Source organism: Macrobrachium nipponense, chromosome 8 (genome assembly GCF_015104395.2).
Source record: "Macrobrachium nipponense isolate FS-2020 chromosome 8, ASM1510439v2, whole genome shotgun sequence".
Lineage (NCBI taxonomy): Eukaryota > Metazoa > Arthropoda > Malacostraca > Decapoda > Palaemonidae > Macrobrachium > Macrobrachium nipponense.
The window spans coordinates 77359854-77380052 of NC_087203.1; the positions used below are offsets into that span (position 1 = coordinate 77359854).

Below are 20199 nucleotides of genomic sequence, written 5' to 3' on the forward strand. Positions count from 1 at the left end.
CATCGCCGGGTGGCGAATTCAATCCGTCGCGTGGTGGTGGTGGTGATGATGATGATGATGCAATCTCTCGGGTGATGGATGCAGTCTGGTGAGTAATGAAATAAAGCCATTGCACGTGGAAGTGATGAATTAAATGCGCCAACCAGTGCTATTAATCCGTCATGCGATTAATTCAATCAGCTGCTGTGTGATGAATGAAACCCACCTAGAGGGGCATTCCATAGTCAATCTGTCGTGTAGCAAATTCGGTATTCATGATTATTCATCCTGGATAGCGCGTTATCTGACGAATTCAGTCAAATTTGCGCAACTCCATTTTTTGTGTAATGAATTCAGTCTGTAGCGGTAATAATTCAACCGAGTGTGCGGTGAATTCAGTTATTGATGTGATAATACATTTCGATCTGAGACTGAGTCTTGATATGAATTCAGTCCATTGGTATTTAATTTATTTTGTGAAATGATTCATTCAGTACGTGGCTTGGTGAATTCAGTCGATTGTGTGATTTAATTCCATCATGAGATAAATTCAGTCAGTTGATTATTATCAGTCCCATCAGTTATTTAATGAATGCAATCTGATGCGTGGTGGCCTCGGTTCTTTGTGCAATGAACTCAACTAGCTGATAGACAAAACGAATTCTTTGATGAAATCAATCCCTTGGGTGATAAATTCAATACATTGATTGGTGAATCAGTTTTGCTTGTCAGGGTAATCATGTATGCGATGATTTCAGTCTGACGTACAATGATTTTAAATCTTGTTTGGCGACTATCATTTCTCATATGATACATTTATTCTGTAATCTGATGAATTCACTATATCTCAATGGTTTCTTGTTTAATAATAATATTAATAATAATAATAATAATAATAATAATAATAATAATAATAATAATAATTAATAATAATAATATAATAATAATAATAATAATACTGTTAAAAAGAATGGCAGAATTAAGCGAGTTGATTTTATATATGTTTTTTTCTATTTTCCTTACAATTCGCTTCTCAGTAACTGTTTCTGAGTAACTGACCAATATTCATATTGGGAATTTTCAAAAATCATAAATGCTGAAGGTAATCTTTTATTGGAACAGGATATCAGGTCCAGGTCAAGCAGGGGTCGTCGTCAGTGCTGGTATTATTCCGTCCCAGGTCAATAAAAGATTACCTTCAGCATTTATGATTTTTGAAAATTCCCAATATGAATATTGGTCAGTTACTCAGAAACAGTTACTGAGAAGCGAATTGTAAGGAAAATAGAAAAAACAATATATAAAATCAAACTCGCTTAATTCTGCCATTCTTTTTAACAGTATTTGCCTAAAAGAGGGTCTTCTACCAATAATAATAATAATAATAATAATAATAATAATAATAATAAAAATAATAATGTATAATATCATTATTATTATTATTATTATTATTATTATTATTATTATTATTATTATTATTATTATTATTATTATTGATTTGCCTTTCTACAACAGTGATTCAGTAACATGAAATAATAAAGGGAGAATTATTTCTTGAAGTATAACATAATAAAGCCTTTAATGTATATTGTTTATCAATTACTTATGACCCACGTTTACCAATATTTGTCATTCTTTGTTATGCAGTTTGGTGAAAAATGGTGGTAATAATTTTAACCATAAGTTTAGGAAAATTAAAAATATGAAAATATGGTTCTCACGCGAAGTCGGTGACTCGCATGTATCTTTTGCTCCGCGTTACACTAAGTTTACGATCTGGAATGGCTGCAATTTTGTCAGCAATTCGGCAGATATGTTGGCTAGAGACTGGCTAACAAGAACATTTGTACTCGTGTGACACCGCGTATGCTTAGTCATCCATATTGAAAAATTATTAAAGACAAGATCGAGCGAACTGGAGCGATCTTCACGAATTTCAATGCCTACAGTTTGGTATTCAGTTTGGGAGGAATATTAACTACAGACGGTCACAAACGAATGTTCCAATTCGTGTGACACTTCCTTTACAAACTTGAACGATTAATGGAGTAAATATAGGCCAACGATCCCTCGTTTCACCTCGTGTGACGCTATCTTTGCAAGATTGAAAGTCTATAATCCTGTCATCAACGTAAATATTGACGGAAGACGGGCTCACGTGAGCATGCTCTGCTCAAGTGAGACCATCTTTGTGAGTAATGACGACTGCAATTCTGTCATGAATTGAGGTGAAATATTATCTTTAAAAACCTACGTTAGAAGAACACGTTTCCTAGCATCTTTGAAAAAAGTTGGTCAGACGAACGCGTTTCCTAGCATCTTTGAATCGTGCTGTCAAACTTTGCAGCAAGTACCTCGTATTAATTGTAGCTTTTGTCGTTCGTGTTCATACTTTTGTTACATTTAACCAAACGTGCAGCTTTAATATTGCCAATATAGATAAAAAAAACATTGCTTTTTGTTACACAGGTCGATAGCATAACGGAAGCCTTGTGTAACTCCGCCCCTTGATAACGCCCAACTTAGCGGCCTTAAATTCTCTTCGGTAATTACCTGTCAGGAGCCTGAGCTGTTTCTCTTCTCTCTTCTGAATTTAGTTTTTAATTCTCTCCGCCGATTTGCATAAGTAATGATGCATATATCTCTATTTCACTTTATAAACATTCCATTACGTTTTCCGTTGTATCCGTAAGTTTCCGTCTGCATATTTCATGGCATGTCTATTTTTTCATTATCTGCTGCCAAATTATGGAAACCTCTAACTGCTCCAGTTTTCCCGTCGTATATAAAAGGAATCAAACTGGCAATCCCGTCCCCTCTGAACAGAAAAAAATAAACTGTGAGAATTTCGAGCTTTGTTTATTGTTTATCCCTGTTATTCACAGATTAATAATTTTTCAACGTTTCTCTTTTAGGCGCCGTTTTATCCCTGTTTCTTTTTCCCGGAAGACTCAGCGCCTTACTCAACTTTGGTCACTTTTCCGTTGTAGAGGATAATTCCCAGCACTTTACCACTCAACTTCCACTTTCCCTCCGGCACAAAGTAGACTGTTGTAGTTCGTCTTGCCGCTGTATATATTACATTGCTCAGCTTGTTGATCCTTGGGTCTTATTGTAACCCACTGCCATTCACACCAGACCATTCCACGTAGATTTCATTTTTGTCATCTCAGTCCAGTCAAAACTCTAAATCTTCATTGTCCACCAAACTGAGTTTGTCTATTCCCCTTCATATGAACTGCATTCATGCCCATCTCAAAAGTTTTCCTTTTCCTTTTGAGTTCATAATTAAGCTCTCAAGGACACCTTTTTTTTTAAACCAGACACAAGTCCTGCTGTTCAAATATCTTTATGTATCAAAGCAAAATACTTCCAGTAGTATTCACTCACTTCCGTAAACTTTTATCGCGGGTTTCGCTTTGGCCATTCTGAGGAACCGCTTCATCCTCTTCCTCGAGAACTTTCTTCGGTGCAAGAAGAAGCTGACTCTGGTCCTTGTACTCACTCCCTCACTAAAGGAGCTCCCGGTACTCATGGTGATCGCCCGCTGTACCCTGGAGACCCCTAATGTCTGCTGAAAGTTTGTTGCATGACAATCTCTTTGATCCGAGGCTTGCATCTCCTCTTTCATTTGGGTTAGGGTTGTGATCATATAAATATTATATATATTATATATATATATATATATATATATATATATATAATATATATATATATATATATATATATAATATATATATATAGATATATAATATATATATTTCTAGATATATATATATATATATATATATATATATATAAGATAGATATATAGTATATATAAGATATATATAAGATATTATAATCTAATATTAGATAGAATGTATACGTATACATAATGTATATACATATACAAAATTATTATATAATAATGTATATGTATATATATTAATGTACTATATATATGATATATATATATATATATATATATTATATATATATATATATATATAAGGAAGAAGGAAGGAGGAAGAGGTAGAAGTAGAACGACAGAGGAGAGGGTGGAAGTTGGATGAAGAAAGAAAGAAAGAGGAATAGGGTTTTAGGAATATGAGTTGAATAGAAATTAGTCTAGAATTCTTTTGAAGGGAGAAAGACAGAGATAAGAAAACTATCGTCAATACAATGGAGTATTAAGGAAAAAAGGAAAAGAGTCATACAACGCAAGTGGTAAATAAAGTTACTATCGTTAATCATCATGAACATAATTTCAAGTGGAACACGACAAAATAAGGAACCATTAACGTGATCAAGGAACCTCCAAAGAGCGCCACATGGGCTAAGAAAACGCTGATAAAAATCAATCTAAATATTCACTATTTCCCTTATATATATATATATATATATATATTGATAATATTATATAATATTATATAATATATATAATATATATATACATATATAATATATATAGATAATATAATATATAACTATATATATATATATATATTATATATATATATATATATATATACATTATATATACATATAATATATATATATATATATAAGTATTATTAATATATATCATATGTATATATATATATATATATATTATATATATATATATATATATATATATATATATATATGGGTGTAATAATTTAGATTGATTTTATCAGCGTTTTCTTAGCTCATGTGGCGCTCTGTGGATGTTCCTTAATCACGTTAATGGTCTTATTTTGTCGTGTTCCACTTGAAATTATGTTCATGATGATTAACGAACGTAACTTTATTTACCACTTGCGTTGTTCGACTCTTTGTTACCTATCTCCATTGTATTGACGTTTTTATTTCCTTTAAAATACTCCATTGTATTTGACATATTTTTCCTCTCTGTCTTTCTCCCTTCAAAAAGCATTCTAGACTAATTTCTACTCAACCCATATTCCTAAACCCATATTCCTCTTTCTTTCTTTCTTCATCCAACTTCCTCCCTCTCCTCTGTCGTCTACTTCCTACCTCTTCCTTCTTCTTCCTTCCTCTTCCTCCTTCCTTCTTCCTTCCTTCTTCCTTCTTCTCCCTCCTCCTTCCAAAAGCTGATCAATACTTTAAAGCCTGGAGCAAGATGTGCAACTAATTATCTCCTTTATGAGAGAAACGTATCTGGATTCCATCCAAGTCAAATGGAATGCGCTGCCAGAGCCGGGGCTCATGAGCACATGAGCCTTTCAATTAAGGATTCGCTTTAATTGGGCGTTAATTGGAATCAAATTTAATTTCGGCATTTTCGAGGAGTCTGCTTCTTTTTCTTTGTTTCTGTTTTTAAAAGCAACCTTGTCTTCGGAGGGCTTGTGGCTTTTGTCTCTTATTTACTAATGAACAAACTGCAACCTTCACAAAATTAGAGTGTCATCGTTTCCAACGGTAGAGAAAGGAAAGTACCAGGAATTTCCTTCGTACTGATTCCTTATGGGAGGATCTGCGTGGACTTGTATCATTTCTTGTTTTTTTTAAATTAAATCTTGAAACTTCCATTACCAATATTTCCTCCATAGTTAATCCTCAGTAGAGGATCTGCGCTTTGTTTATTAAAAGCATAATAGATTAATTTGCATCTGTTTTCGTTGTCGAAAAGAAAAATAAAATGCAAATGACTCAGTCATGGATGATTTTTAAGCTGAGTAGATATTATGTTTATATTAGAACTTGTGTGTTTATTACTAATAAAGATCGATTGCATAATTAATATCAATAACCACTTTATTTAGCATGTTACTGTTATGTAAAGAATTGAATCCTCGTATCAGAGACCTTTTAAGATTTGAATCCATATAATTTAGATGCTTGTAATTTAAATATTTGTGTTTATTACATTAATTTTCCTCATTTATTGACATATTTCTCTCGTGGAATGTATAAGGATACTAAAAACAGACGTGACTTTCTGGTTTTAGAAATATCTTGGAAATATAACCACAAAGGTTATGTTGTAGATGTACAGAATCTCGTATCACAGCTTCCTTTGGTTAGAGACCTGCTCCCTTTTCATGATAACAAGAGAGAGAGAATATGACTATAATTTCCATACTTTTAACTTTTCTCATCATCTCATTAGCCTCTTAATATATTCATCCGTCATCTTGGATCGAGATAGTAACGAAAAATATTAAAAAAACTATTATTTTTTTAAGAGAAATTCTTCTCCGTCCAGGAACAAATTAATAGTAATGCTAATAAAGACACACTGGTACCCATTCTTCTAGTTAAATTAAGTGTATCTTAGTTTAAACAGACCACCGAGCTGATAAAAGCTCTCCTAGGGCTGGCCCGCATGATTTGGTTTTGAATTACGTGGGTAGGAACCGATTTGTTGCTTGGAAACGGGACCTACAGCTTATTGTGAGATCCGAACCACATTAAATCGAGAAATTAATTTATAATCCCCAGAAATAAATTCCTCTGGTTCCGCATTGGCGGCAGTATTTTCTACTAGTTAGCAATTCCCGTTGGTTATTCTTTAGGAAGAACATATATTTTTTCATCCTGATGCACTGTATGAAAGAATAACATCCATTCATGATCGTGCGGTTTTTGCGTAATTCCTGTGTGAGGCTAATAAAGTGCATCCATTTCCCTGACATTTTGCGACACAGATTGATGCCATTCATATGTTTTCATATCAGAGGTCATGTAGTTGTTCCCCTTTCTCCTCTTCATTGTTGTCGTTGCTAGTGGTGTTGTATATTGCCAGTTCTTGTTATTCAGTCTATTACAGATTCTTATTTCGCAAGGAGAAACAACAAAATATAAGTGATTCGGACCCCGCCACTAAGGAGTTTCTTTGGATTATTCCCGTAAATACAGAGTGGCTTTCGTTGGCAAATGCAAGAATACTGTTGGGGAAGTGCAGAAGGCTGTTACCGCAGTTGACGTTCTGTTAATCAACAAGGACACTGGGTCCACTTGCTGGGTTCCTTTTTCCACGATGTCGTTGGAAATTGGGTTAGCAGTGGTGGTTGCAAACGTGAAGTTGTTTGGAAGTAATTAGGCCGGTAACTGCATGGCAATAATTAGACTGGGGGACAGTTGAAAAAAGCCAGACGTCGTAGGCACAAAAGCAAAACGCCGACCCCCCCCCCCCCCCACCCCAACCCTCGCCCATATTATACGTTGGTGCAAAGGCAAACGATAAAGTGATATGGTGGGGGGGTGTTCTTCTAAATTACGTTTCACACACACACACACACTATATATATATATATATATATATATATATATATATATATATATACACATATATATATGAGCCTCTCACACACATTATATATGTTTATATATATATATATATATATATATATATATATATATACATATACATATTATTTAATGTGTGTGTACGCTCATATATATGGCCCACGCACTTATGAATTATGTAAGTGGCATGCAGACGGCCTGCCACCAAACCATCTCTGAAGCACAAAAACTCCGCGCACTACACACAGCTATATGTGCTGTACCTACTAACTTCCATTGCTTGATGCCACTTCCAGCAACACTGCAAAAAGAAACCCAAGAAGTGGACTCCTGTCCCTGTTAATTAACAGGATGTGAGTTGCAGTAACAGCCTTTCTTCATTTCCCCAACAGCATTCTTGCATTTGCCACTAACAGCCTCTTTGCATTTACGTAATGACCCAGAGAAACTCGTTAGTGGCCGGATCCATGCCACTGCTGCTGCGTGGAAGGGCCCTTTTCGAGAAATAAGAAGTTGCAGAGTTAAACGAAAGAAAAAAAAATCATTTTACTTACGTTTTTATTTTTATAATACTTTTAAAGTAGTTAAAACGCCGATGGATTAAATACCAGTCATTACGTTATTCAGACTTCTGCTGTTGATTGAAAAGTAATGAATCTACTAAATCATCGTTTTCAGACAGTTCATTCTTGTAAAGCCATAATACACATTAATTTCGTTCAGACTTTCACTCATGTAAAGCCACATAATACACATTAATTTCGGCACAAGTATAAAACCATTCTCCTCTTTCTTTCATGTACTGTTTAGCAGACTTTCCTTTCAGTATCCAAAGTATATAAGTTTTATATTCGTTTATTTCATATACCATATAGTAGTTATAATTCATAACTAGTACAAGGCACATCAATTGGCATGTAGACGAGCGCAAGAAATCTGCAACCACAACTACAACCAAATATAAAGGAAATACTCACATCGTATGAATGGAGAACCCTTTGAGAACTCAAAATGCATAAAGATACAAAAAAAGCACAGCTGAAAGAAACAAAGACATTAAGGCAATAACAAGGACAGTTTGTGAGATCGCCCAGTTCCTTGCATGCAATGAGACTCGAATTGTATTCAGTAAAAGCATTACATCCTTTGAGCTCCCTTAACAAACACGCTATCATGTTTGCATGGCCCCTTTTTTTTATCTTCTCAAGACGAGACTCCATGATAAGACAGTTCGTCTCTGACCTCATTATGACAGTAAGGAAGACATTCAGTGCAGAGTCAGGTACAAGAGTTACAGATGCAACCGAGTAGGTTGAATTATGTAATAAAGCTAACGTATTCGTTTGGTTAAGATATAAGGAAAGATAAATTGGAATGTAATGTTTTGATATGTATTAAATATATTGCGAGGAAGACTCGAAATGAAAATCGTTTAAATGTACAAACATTTTATATCGAGTTTAGTACTCAATCATCCATATACTAGGTGTTACTTTTATTTTGTAACTACTTACTACTGCTGTTTGCTTGGGGGCCTCCTATTGACCAGTTGTCTATCGGATCGGGCTCTAAAGATCGGTTAACTGTTTGTTACAAATTTTTTTTTTAATGTAGTGGCATTCACCTTGCACAGAACCATTGGCTATCATCCACACTTGTGGTCGAATATGCGGGACACTTCCTTTCATGCTTCCATACAACAGCCTCCTTAGATAGCACTCTCTCTCTCTCTCTCTCTCTCTCTCTCTCTCTCTCTCTCTCTCTCTCTCTCAGGGGTCAGCATTAGGATTGACATCCCTTCCAAAATCTAATCAACTTTTTCTTATGCCCATACCTAGTCTCTCCACATTGCAGTGAAATCCAGTAACAAGTACTCTTCGTAACTTAACTCCCACCCAACCTTCTAACAACATTTAGGTCGTTTAGAAGATATAGAAATAACATCCTCGACCTGCATCTGACTGAAGATACTTCTCAAGAATCAAAATTCTTCTTGGCCCATCGTCTAAAACTTCACGAAATTCCTTAGAAATCTATCAGTAACTTTAAAAGATACCTTAGGGACAGACAGACACTGGTAAATGCATAACCTCCATCCAGCTTATTATCTATGTGTATTATACGATGTTGGAATATCAAAATGATTAATTAAACGATTAAAATTGAAATAGCTTTATATTCAGGAGACAAAGCACTTATAGCAATGATTTGCGATGCTAATACCTTGGTATAATGTATATGCAATTGAAGAAGACAGGGATGATAACATCTGCCTGGCGGCAAATAACTATATGTTAGTTCCTTCGCTCAAAAAAAAAAAAAAAAAAAATTAACAGCATTGCTTGTGCTACTTTAACATCTAAATACAGGTTGAGTCCCTTCTGACATATGCACCCACTGCTAGATAGCCGCTTTGCACATATACAAAAATCATATAATCATCATGACGCTATCCACACATGCATTATGCCAGTCACCCCTGCTTCGCAACCGCTTCTTAGGCCCCTTTCTATTAATCAAGAACTACTTAGATCTCTCTCCTCTTTCCTCGCAACTTCAGCGTTTTGCTTACATTTGCATGCTGCATCCGCACGGCTCTTCCATAAAACCGTGTTGGATAAACAGTCCTTTCATACTTTCCAAATTGGCTTCCACAACTCCACTTTCTTCCAAAAAAAAAAAAAAAAAAAAAATCTTACACCCAGCCACCCTCTTTGCTTCGTTTAATCTGCAACTCGCCTCTTATCTCATCCTACCATCAGCTTTTGAGATTGTGTAATTTACTCTCAGATGCCTAAACATTACTATTTCCATTCTTTATCCATCCAAGTTTACAGTTATTACTAGTTTTATTGATTCCCATATACCCTTTTATTTCTCATCAACTATAAACCTTCTCTTACAACTTTGCAACTAAATCAGATGTTGTCTATCAGACATAATGCATTTCTGTTCCATCCATAAATGCATTGAGTAGTCATAGTCTTAGAACTACTTTTACACCAAAATGGGCCTCCCTTCCATCAAAATTTCCGACATATGCTTTGCTTTAATCACCTTCAATGGCTTATATACTCGACACCTCTCATCTCGCCTCTCTGTCATTGCTGTCATGAGCTTTTTCTAGGTCCATGTATGCCACTTTCTGCATCCCTATACACTCAGTTTTCTCATAACCTTCAGTCATGTGCCTTACTATCTCAGTCACATTCTTTCTTGTAGTTTTCAGGAAATTAAATGTTGTTACGCTTGGGGAGTACCTTTGGAACCTTGCCTCTCGGTCATTCTTTGTAACCTTTCCTTCTTCGAGAGTACCTTACACATCCAGGTCAGCCACTCAATCTCTCATTCATACGCAATGAATTATTAACTTTCGATTCATGATAGTTTTGAATAGGTATCCCATTGCACATCTGGAATCATAATTTGGGATTCGAACCTGGGTTAGGAGGAGCAGCTGTTCAGCACCTTAACACCCTTGCTATCACAAAGGATGAAACTTTTATTTCATCTCAGATGTACATTTGTGCAATGACATATTCACATCTCAAAGTATCCCAAATATTTTTGGATAAGGTTTTACTGGAAACCTGTAATCCGAATTTTAAGATAAAAACTCTCCCTTCATGTCAAGATTCTCACCCTGATTACGAGCATATTTTCATCGTCATTCTACCTATGCTGTATAGGATAAGAATTTCTCTTCTCAAACTCTCATATTATATCTGTAGGTTTCAGATTAATTTTACTTGAGTGAAAACTACGCGCTATATTCACTACATCCATGTAAGGTTATTGATTAGCATGCAATAAACTCTCAACTCTTCGATTACTAGACATATTTTATATTTTAATAAGTTTTCCTCGGAGATCCTTCAATCCGAGTTAGAGAATGAAATGAAGAACCATTCCAACTTCGTCAGGACTCGAACCTGGGTTAGCAGCAGCTACTGATCAGCGCAATGCTGTCCAGGCTGTTGAGAAGGGTAGGAATTTATTTTAGCTAATCCATACATCACTCAAATTCAGGTACATTTTACATGAACATAGAAAAAAATATATCCATTCTCACTCTTATAACGTGATGGTAAGGACTTTTTTTCTGATCATTTGAAATATATGCAGTTTTCAGGTTAAACCCGTGAGATTTGTGTACAATGGCCAGAATGCATTGAAGGCTTGACTTCCTGAATCATCAATATTTTTGGTTACGTTACCTACTGGATCCCTTTTAGCGTGGGTGATATGGTGCTGAACAGCTGCTCCTCCTAACCCAGGTTCCGTATCCAAAAATATTAGGGGATCAAGAAGTTGAGAGTCCCGTGCACGTCGGCCACTGTATTTACATAGCTCTCGAGAATTTGAATCTGTAAGCCCCATATATTTTAACCAAAAGGATAAAAAAAGAAATGCCTATCATCATGTTACCAGAAAGGAAATGGGAGGATTTTAGTTATAGTGAAATGATTCCGAGTTTGATCAAAAATGGATGTATGAGTTAAAATAAATCCTTATCCTTCGAAATAGCTGGGGCAATATTGTGCCGAAAATTGGCTCACTCTAAACATGGCCCGAACCCTGTCATGAAGGTTAGAACCTCTTTCGTTCCTGAACTCTGATCGAGGGCTTTCAGTGGAAAACTTGAGAAATTGAGAGTTCACTGAATGCTAGCCGATATCTATACAGATCTGGTGAATATGAACAGTAGATTCTGTGTTCAAGCCAGAAAAATAGAAGTAATGCACATAATATCATATTACCATAGTAAGGACGATTCTTGTAATTCAAGCAAAATGTTTCAGAATTCGGCAGATACAGTTTATGCGTTGGAGTTGAATCATGTTCTTATCCTTTACAGTATGAGAGTATGATATTAAACAAATGCTCCTCGCAACATCGGTTTGAATCTTAGCACAAAGGGAAAGATTTTATTACATCAACAAATTTGTATTAATGTTTCCGATGGAATGTTTTCCAAGAATATTAGATACTCGAGAAAATAAAAATTAGTTACATGCTGTGTGCTTATTCACACGCCTTACACATATGTATATATACATATATGTGTACAGGAAGATAGATTAATGGACAAAAACTGAAAATTTACAGATGAAAAACCAAGAAACATACTGAAATATTAAAAGCAAGAAAACAGGTATCGCCATCCAGGGAATTAGCAATTGCAAGATACAAATGAAGCCTCGTTAATGGCGCCATCTCGAGGGAACGGTCCGTAATTATTAGGGAGTAATTTATGATGATCCATCCCCCTTGGCGTCTTCTTCCTGAAGAGATATATTTGTCAATTTGTAGACAGTGAATGATTGAGGCTCCTACGCTTCTTCTCCAGGCTGAATTGGAAAGAACCCATTCTCTTCCATTCACTCTTTTGGCTTCAGAGGCTTCATGTGGGACACATTCCCATGCCCACCAGCCTCTCTCTCTCTCTCTCTCTCTCTCTCTCTCTCTCTCTCTCTCTCTCTCTCTCTCTCTCCATAGATGATGATATAAATTGTTTCAGTCTTGTCCTATATTCCAATAGATATAATAAATTTGCTCTCTCTCTCTCTCTCTCTCTCTCTCTCTCTCTCTCTCTCTCTCTCTCTCTCCATAGATGATGATATAAATTGTTTCTGTTTTGTCCTATATTCCAATAGATATAAATCTGCTGTATCTCTCTCTCTCTCTCTCTCTCTCTCTCTCTCTCTCTCTCTCTCTCTCTCTCTCTCCATAGATGATGATATAAATTGTTTCTGTCTTGTCCTATATTCCAATAGATATAATAAATTTGCTCTCGTCTCTCTCTCTCTCTCCTCTCTCTCTCTCTCTCCTTCTCTCTCCTCTCTCTTCATAGATGATGATGATATAAATTGTTTCTGTCTTGTCCTATATTCCAATAGATACAATAAATCTGCTCTCTCTCTCTCTCTCTCTCTCTCTCTCTCTCTCTCTCTCTCTCTCTCTAACCCAAAATGAAAAGAAAATAGATATAATGAATATAAGTGAAACCTGGTATTCCCAAGAGACTGGGAATGATGATCAAATAAAAGGGTTCCAAACTTATAGATCAGATAGAAAAAATAGGAATCAAGGGGGAACCGCAATATGGGAAAGACAAAAAACAAGGAAAAATATATGAGAAATATAGTAACTCAGAATGTGAACTAATAGCGGTAGAATTTGAATCTGAAAAATTGATGAACATAGTAATATATAGACCTCCTAATACTAAAGAGTTTGACTTAATAATTGAAAAATTGGATGATATATGTAGAAATCACAAGGACTGACTATTCTCCTATCTGGTGACTTCAACTTTCCTTTCGTAGAATGGAAGAACGAATAGGAGACTGTGGTTGTACTTATACATATAAAAAAGAGAGTAATAGTAGTGCAGAAGATAAGAGGCAATTTGAAAAGCTATTAGATATGCTACTAGAATACAACATTCAACAAATAAATCACCTGCCTACAAGAAAGGAAAATACTTTAGACTAGTATTTGTGAACGAGATGAATTATGTTAAAGAAATAATAGTTTATAATGCGAGTATTTCAGATCATAATGTCATAGAATTAACAGTTCATTCCAAAGCAAGTGAAAATAGAGATAAGCAAGAAATGAAAAAGTGGGAAGGATATGGAAAATACAACTTCTACAGTAAAAATATAAAATGGTCAGAAATTAATGAAGAATTAAACAAAGATTGGGATAACATTTTCGTAAGTGATGACATAAGGGTAAATACGGAGATATTATATAAAATATTGGAGAAAATAGTGGATAAATATATACCGAAGAAGAAAAGTAAACCATTCATGCATACCAAGAGACAGAAGGATCTTGTTCCAGAAAATCAGAAAGTGGAAAAAGGTCTTGCAAAAGAAAAAAATGCATGGAAAGTTATAGAACTAAAAAGTAAGATAGAAAATGCAGAACAAAAGATTATACAATCAAAAGAAAATGAAAAACGGGACTTGGAAGAAAAAAACCCTATTAAATATCAAGCAAAACCCAAACTATTATACTCATATGCGAAGGAAGATGAATATAAGAATAGAAATAGGCCCTCTGAGAATTGAAGGGAGATTAACGAATGAAAAAAAGGAAATTTGCAACATACTGGCAGAACGATATAAGAGAGAATTCACCCCTAGAATAGAATGAAGATAATGATATAGAAGTAAGGGACGAAAATAGTGAATATTTAGCTGACATAGAAATTAATGAAGCTGATATTGTGCAGGCAATTAATGAAATTAAAAATGGAGCTGCTGCAGGGCCGGATGGAGTCCCTGCTATTTTGTTAAAGAAAGTAGTTCATTCTATCGCAAAGCCACTTGCAATATTATTAAGACAAAGTGTAGATACAGGCAAGATTTATGATGAGCACAAATTAGCATATATCACCCCTACTTTCAAAAGTGGATCAAGACTAGAGGCAAGTAATTATAGGCCTGTGAGTCTAACATCACATATTATGAAAGTGTATGAAAGGGTAATGAAGAAAAATATTATGAAACATTTAATAAAAATAATTTGTTTAATATAGGACAACACGGTTTCGTACCCGGAAAAAGTACACAAACCCAACTGTTAGTCCACCGTGAGAACATATTCAAAAATATGAAAAAGCGGAAATGAAACAGATGTGGTTTATCTAGACTTTGCAAAAAGCTTTTGACAAAGTAGACCATAATATATTAGCAAAGAAAATTAGAAAACACAATATCGTAGATAAAGTAGGAAGATGGTTAAAAGAATTTTTACACAACAGAAAACAGATAGTTATTGCAAACGATGAGAAATCGGATGAAACCAAGGTAATATCCGGTGTGCCACAAGGTACGGTGCTAGCTGCAATATTGTTTGTTATTATGATTGAAGACATAGACAGTAATGTTAAGGATTCGGTAGTGAGTAGTTTCGCTGATGACACAAGAATAAGTAGAGAAAAAAATAAATTACTTGTGATGAAGATAGGAACGCTCTACAAAGAGACCTTAACAAAGTATATGATTGGGCAGAGGTAAATAGGATGGTATTTAACTCTGATAAATTTGAATCAATAAATTATGGAGACAGAGAAGGAAAGCTATATGCATATAGGGGACCTAATAATGAGACAATCACAAATAAGGAAGCAGTTAAAGACCTTGGTGTGATGATGAATAGGAACATGTTATGCAATGATCAAATAGCCATTCTGTTGGCAAAATGTAAAGCAAAAATGGGAATGTTGTTACGGCACTTCAAAACAAGAAAAGCTGAACACATGATTATGCTTTATAAAACATATGTTCGTAGTCCACTTGAATATTGCAATATGATATGGTACCACACTATCAAAAGGATATTGCACAAATAGAGAGTGTACAAAGGTCCTTTACAGCTAGAATAGAAGAAGTTAAGGGACCTAGACTACTGGGAAAGACTACAATCCTTAAAATTATATAGTCTAAGAAAGAGAAAAAACGCTACATGATAATTCAGGCATGGAAACAGATAGAAGGAATAACAGAAAATATCATGGAACTAAAAATATCAGAAAGAGCAAGCAGAGGTAGATTAATAGTGCCCAAAACTATACCAGGAAAAATAAGGAAAGCACACAGAACATTAATCCACTACGCACCAGCATCGATAATGCAGCGTCTATTCAATGCGTTGCCAGCTCATCTGAGGAATATATCAGGAGTGAGCGTAGATGTGTTTAAGAATAAGCTCGACAAATATCTAAACTGCATCCCAGACCATCCAAGATTGGAAGATGCAAAATATACCGGAAAATGTACTAGCAACTCTCTGGTAGACATTAGAGGCGCCTCACACTGAGGGACCTGGGGCAACCCGAACGAAATGTAAGGTCTGTAAGGTCTCCATAGATGATGATATAAATTGTTTCTGTCTTGTCCTATATTCCAATAGATATAATAAATCTGCTCTCTCTCTCTCTCTCTCTCTCTCTCTCTCTCTCTCTCTCTCTTTCTGGTGCGATCCCCACAAACTCCTCATTTTTTCAGCCTTTGTCTTGCTCCTTTCCTCCTCCTCTTCCTTCCTCGGCCCCTTTCTTGTCTCCTTAAAGCCTGATGTCATTTTTTATGTCGCTCATAAAATCTGTCCTTTTGACTGAAGGCCAAAATCTCCCATCATAATCATCATCATCCAGGCTTATTATGCTCAGTTTAGTTAACTTGACGTGGCTGCATGGAGTCTCCTCACAGAAGGATTTGTTTATTTTCTTGCGGTGCGCCTTGTTTTATGGGAGTTGTTTTTTCTTTATAAGATACCTCGAGTTTCTTGAGATTTACTTTTATCTTACCAAAGACTGTATCACACAGCAGCACATTCTTGCAACCTTCAGCATCACGCCGAACGAATTTTGCACCACGAGAATACTATGGTTTCTATATTCGTGCAAAATTGACGGCCAAATATATTCAGAAAGGTGATGTCACACAAATATGAATTTATGGATTTCCATTTTGTCACAGCTTTTACTGCTTAGTGTAAAGTTTGTCGGTAAGATACCAAAGATGATAGATATGACAATCAAGTGGTACTGTCTTGAAGGATGTTCTTGTTTTTTAGGTTTTTAAACGAAAAACTTTATCGTAACTAAGATATTTTAAGTGAAAAAAGGTCAGCATGAAATGTTTTTAACTCTGATGATGAATTTTGGGATGAGTGTTAGTCATTAGCTAATTATGTTGATTTAACAACAAGTCAATACTGACCTCTTTTTAACACGCGTTGTATTCCTGTAATGATTAAAAAATTAAAAATGGCTAAAATGCTTTCAGTATTTCTTTATTCTGATTTAAGATTAACGCCATTTATCCCAAGTATTTCAAAAGGAGGCCTGGTGTTCGGACTCACTCAGTTAACATTTGATAAATGTGAATAATATTATTGACTTTTTTTATTTACCAATGTTGTATTTAAAATATCATTAACCAATTAAAATCTCAGTCATATTGTTTTATATTTACTTGTAGATTTAACTTTTATCTCCATTTTTTGTAGATTTAACTTTTATCTCCATTTCTAACAAAAAAAAGGTAATGAATATTTTTCTTTTTTTAGTTCATTTTCTGTACAGGAAAGAGTGATAACATCTCCATTATCCTTTACGTAGACTAAGGAAGATCCAGAGTATATTAATCAATAGCCAGTAACAAAATAACACCTAATAGGATTATCTACCCTAACGCATTCTGTCTATGCTTTTATCTCTTTTTCTTTTTGTTACTCTTAAACTGTCTCTGAAAGTCGATGTAGCTTGCTTGCAGTTCTCCACCTTTGCCTGCTGTTTGTATGCTCGGGTGACAAGGCCTGCCTCTCCTAGAATTTGCCTGTTTGCGTGCGTGCGTGCGTGCGTGCGAGCTGGCGTGCGTGCATGCGTGTGTGCCTTCTTTCTTTCTTTCTTTTCTATCCATCTCTTCAGGACCAATCTACCAGATGCACTGCTCTTCAACAGCCTCGGGTGTGGCCAATATGTACAGCTTCTCTGCGACCACCACGCCCTCCGAGACGCCCAGGTCACTCTCCAGGTAAGGCAAGGTTGTCTGTCCCCCTGGAAAAGATCAAAAGTAAAAAAAAGAAAAAAAATGTGAATAGGATGTTGGCTAGAATGCTGTTGTAGACGCATCTGATATGAGACAGTGCTGGGGAGAGAGAGAGAGAGAGAGAGAGAGAGAGAGAGAGAGAGACGAGGGAAAGGAGAGAGGTGAAAGGAGAAGGAGGGGGAGAAGAGAAGGAAGGAAGGGGGGGGAAGGAGGGAAACAAACAAGGGGGGGGAAAGGGGGGGGGCAAAACAGGTGAAACCAATTTTGCTTTTGTTTAGAGAATGACAATGAAGAGAAAGAGAAAGAAAACTCTGGTGATAACTGAATTGAGAGAGAAAGAAAGGACTGTTTAGAACTTGAACTTGGAAGTGAGTGAAAATTTTGGATAAAAGTGGAGATTGCTGTTGTAGACGCATCTGATTTGAGACAGTGCTAAGGAGAGAGAGGAGAGAGAGAGAGAGAGAGAGAGAGAGAGAGAGAGAGAACAGTTGCACATCTGCAGCAGAGAAAGAAAATAGAGAGAAAGAAAACGCCGGTGGGAGCAGACTTGGGAGGGAGAGAGATGACCGTTTGGAACTTGAACTTGGAAGTGAGTGAAAATTTAGGAGAAAAGTGATGTATCAGTTTCTCTTATTTCAGGGGCTGCGCTTGTGAATATGTGATTAACTGGTGAGAATATATAAATGTGAAGTGTAAAACCTAGAGACACGCAAGCAGAAATAGCAATTTTCATGCATTAGAAAATTAGAATGTTCATGAAAGTAGGAAATCAAGATAAAACATTCAGTTAAATGAAAAACTGACGTATGCTGTAAATTGTTAATGTTAATGTTTTTCATTTCTATTTCAGATAAAGCAAATCATTCTTGGGAAGTTATAAAGAATGTAAAATCGCAATACGATTTATATTGTCATTTTCAATAATGTCTTTCTTTTATTGAAATATTAAACTATTTAAGAAACTGAGCTAAAGCAGCTGAATTCGTTCGATTGTTTCTCTGATGCAGAATGTCCGGATCCTTTGACGAGACTTCGGCTTCGTTGTCCGACTACAGCGTGAGGTCTTTCGCGTAATTATCCTTAAGAGTTCATTTCTCAAAGAAAAATTATGAAGGGTTCTCAACCTGGGGGTGGGGAGGTTCTTGTACCCTCAGAGGTTCTCAAGAGTACAATACAAGAGGAATTTTAATAACTGAAGAAGGTGGGGGAGACAAACAGACAGACACATTGCAGAAGAGCGAGAAAAATGTATATGGAGAAGGGAGAGTACATGGGTGAAATAAATACAGAGTAGAGAGAGAGAGAGATAATATTGAAAAAAATGCAGAGACTGTGAGAGGTGGGGTTGGGGATGCACTTGGGAAAAAAACTGAGAAAGTCAGAGAGAGAGACAGATAGGGTACTTATAGTATGGGTGACAAAAAATGAGAGAGAGAGAGAGAGAGAGAGAGAGAGAGAGAGAGAGAGAGAGAGAGAGAGAGAGTTTATGATGAACTGCATTTTATAGCCATTACAATGCATACCGTGTGTATATCTACTGTAGCGCTATTCCATATTGTATATTAAGTTTTCATCGTAGGGTTATAGCCGGAAGGATTGAACTAAAAAAAAGGTTGAGAACCCATTTTTTTAAACGTTTGCTCCCTATCAACAATAACCCGAATAAATATCTGGTATTATCCTTTAATACGTGTGCATTTGACTAACAGCAATAAAATGAATGGTGGTATAGGATTCATTCAAGAGTAGTGTATGATAATTGCTGCTAATTATGAAAGTTAATTTAGACCTAGAGGAAATTATGTATTTTATAGAAATAATATATAGATAGGTAGATGTGAATTTGGCATTGAGAATTCCTTTCCTTTTAAGAAGCGACGATGATCTGCGGAATTGGCGTAATGCTTACAAGGTAAATCAGCAAACAAAAAACAACACACATATAAAAATAAAGGTATAAGCCACGAAGGAAAGATAAACAACGAGGCTTATACCTTTATTTATGCATGTATCACGTTCCAAACTTTCGTGATTCTTTATACATATATGTATGCATGTATATATATATATATATATATATATATATATATATATATATATATATATATATATATATATACATATACTATATACATATACATACATATATATAATATATATATATGTGTGTGTGTGTGTGTGTGTGTGTGTGTGTGAAATACCACAAGCCAAAAAATGAACATTTCTGACGGTCTAACTACGAACACATCCGTTTTACTCCGTGATATGTTAACCGAAATGACTTCTGAGCGAAAACTTCGCCCAAGTATTCTCCAGTAGTTCTAGCAATTAGGAAGTAACTACAATAATTACCGGGCCAGAGAGAGCCCGTTAAAGCGCCGTAATGGCCCTCTTTGAAAGATTCCAAATGCATTCG

General features: G+C 35.5%; 1 protein-coding gene across 10 annotated transcripts in view; it reads left to right on the forward strand.

Annotated features, from left to right (window-relative positions):
- The window catches only part of LOC135222863 (uncharacterized), a 511348-nt gene that overhangs the window by 460720 nt on the left and 30429 nt on the right, over positions 1-20199 (forward strand). For 5 of the 10 annotated variants that reach the window (XM_064261203.1, XM_064261201.1, XM_064261202.1 and 2 more), the window contains 2 exons: positions 17663-17768; positions 18791-18853. In XM_064261203.1, the coding sequence (XP_064117273.1) occupies positions 17663-17768; positions 18791-18853 (169 nt within the window). The remainder of the gene's footprint in view (positions 1-17662; positions 17769-18790; positions 18854-20199) is intronic. The other 5 variants (XM_064261207.1, XM_064261208.1, XM_064261209.1 and 2 more) reach the window with 3 other exon arrangements.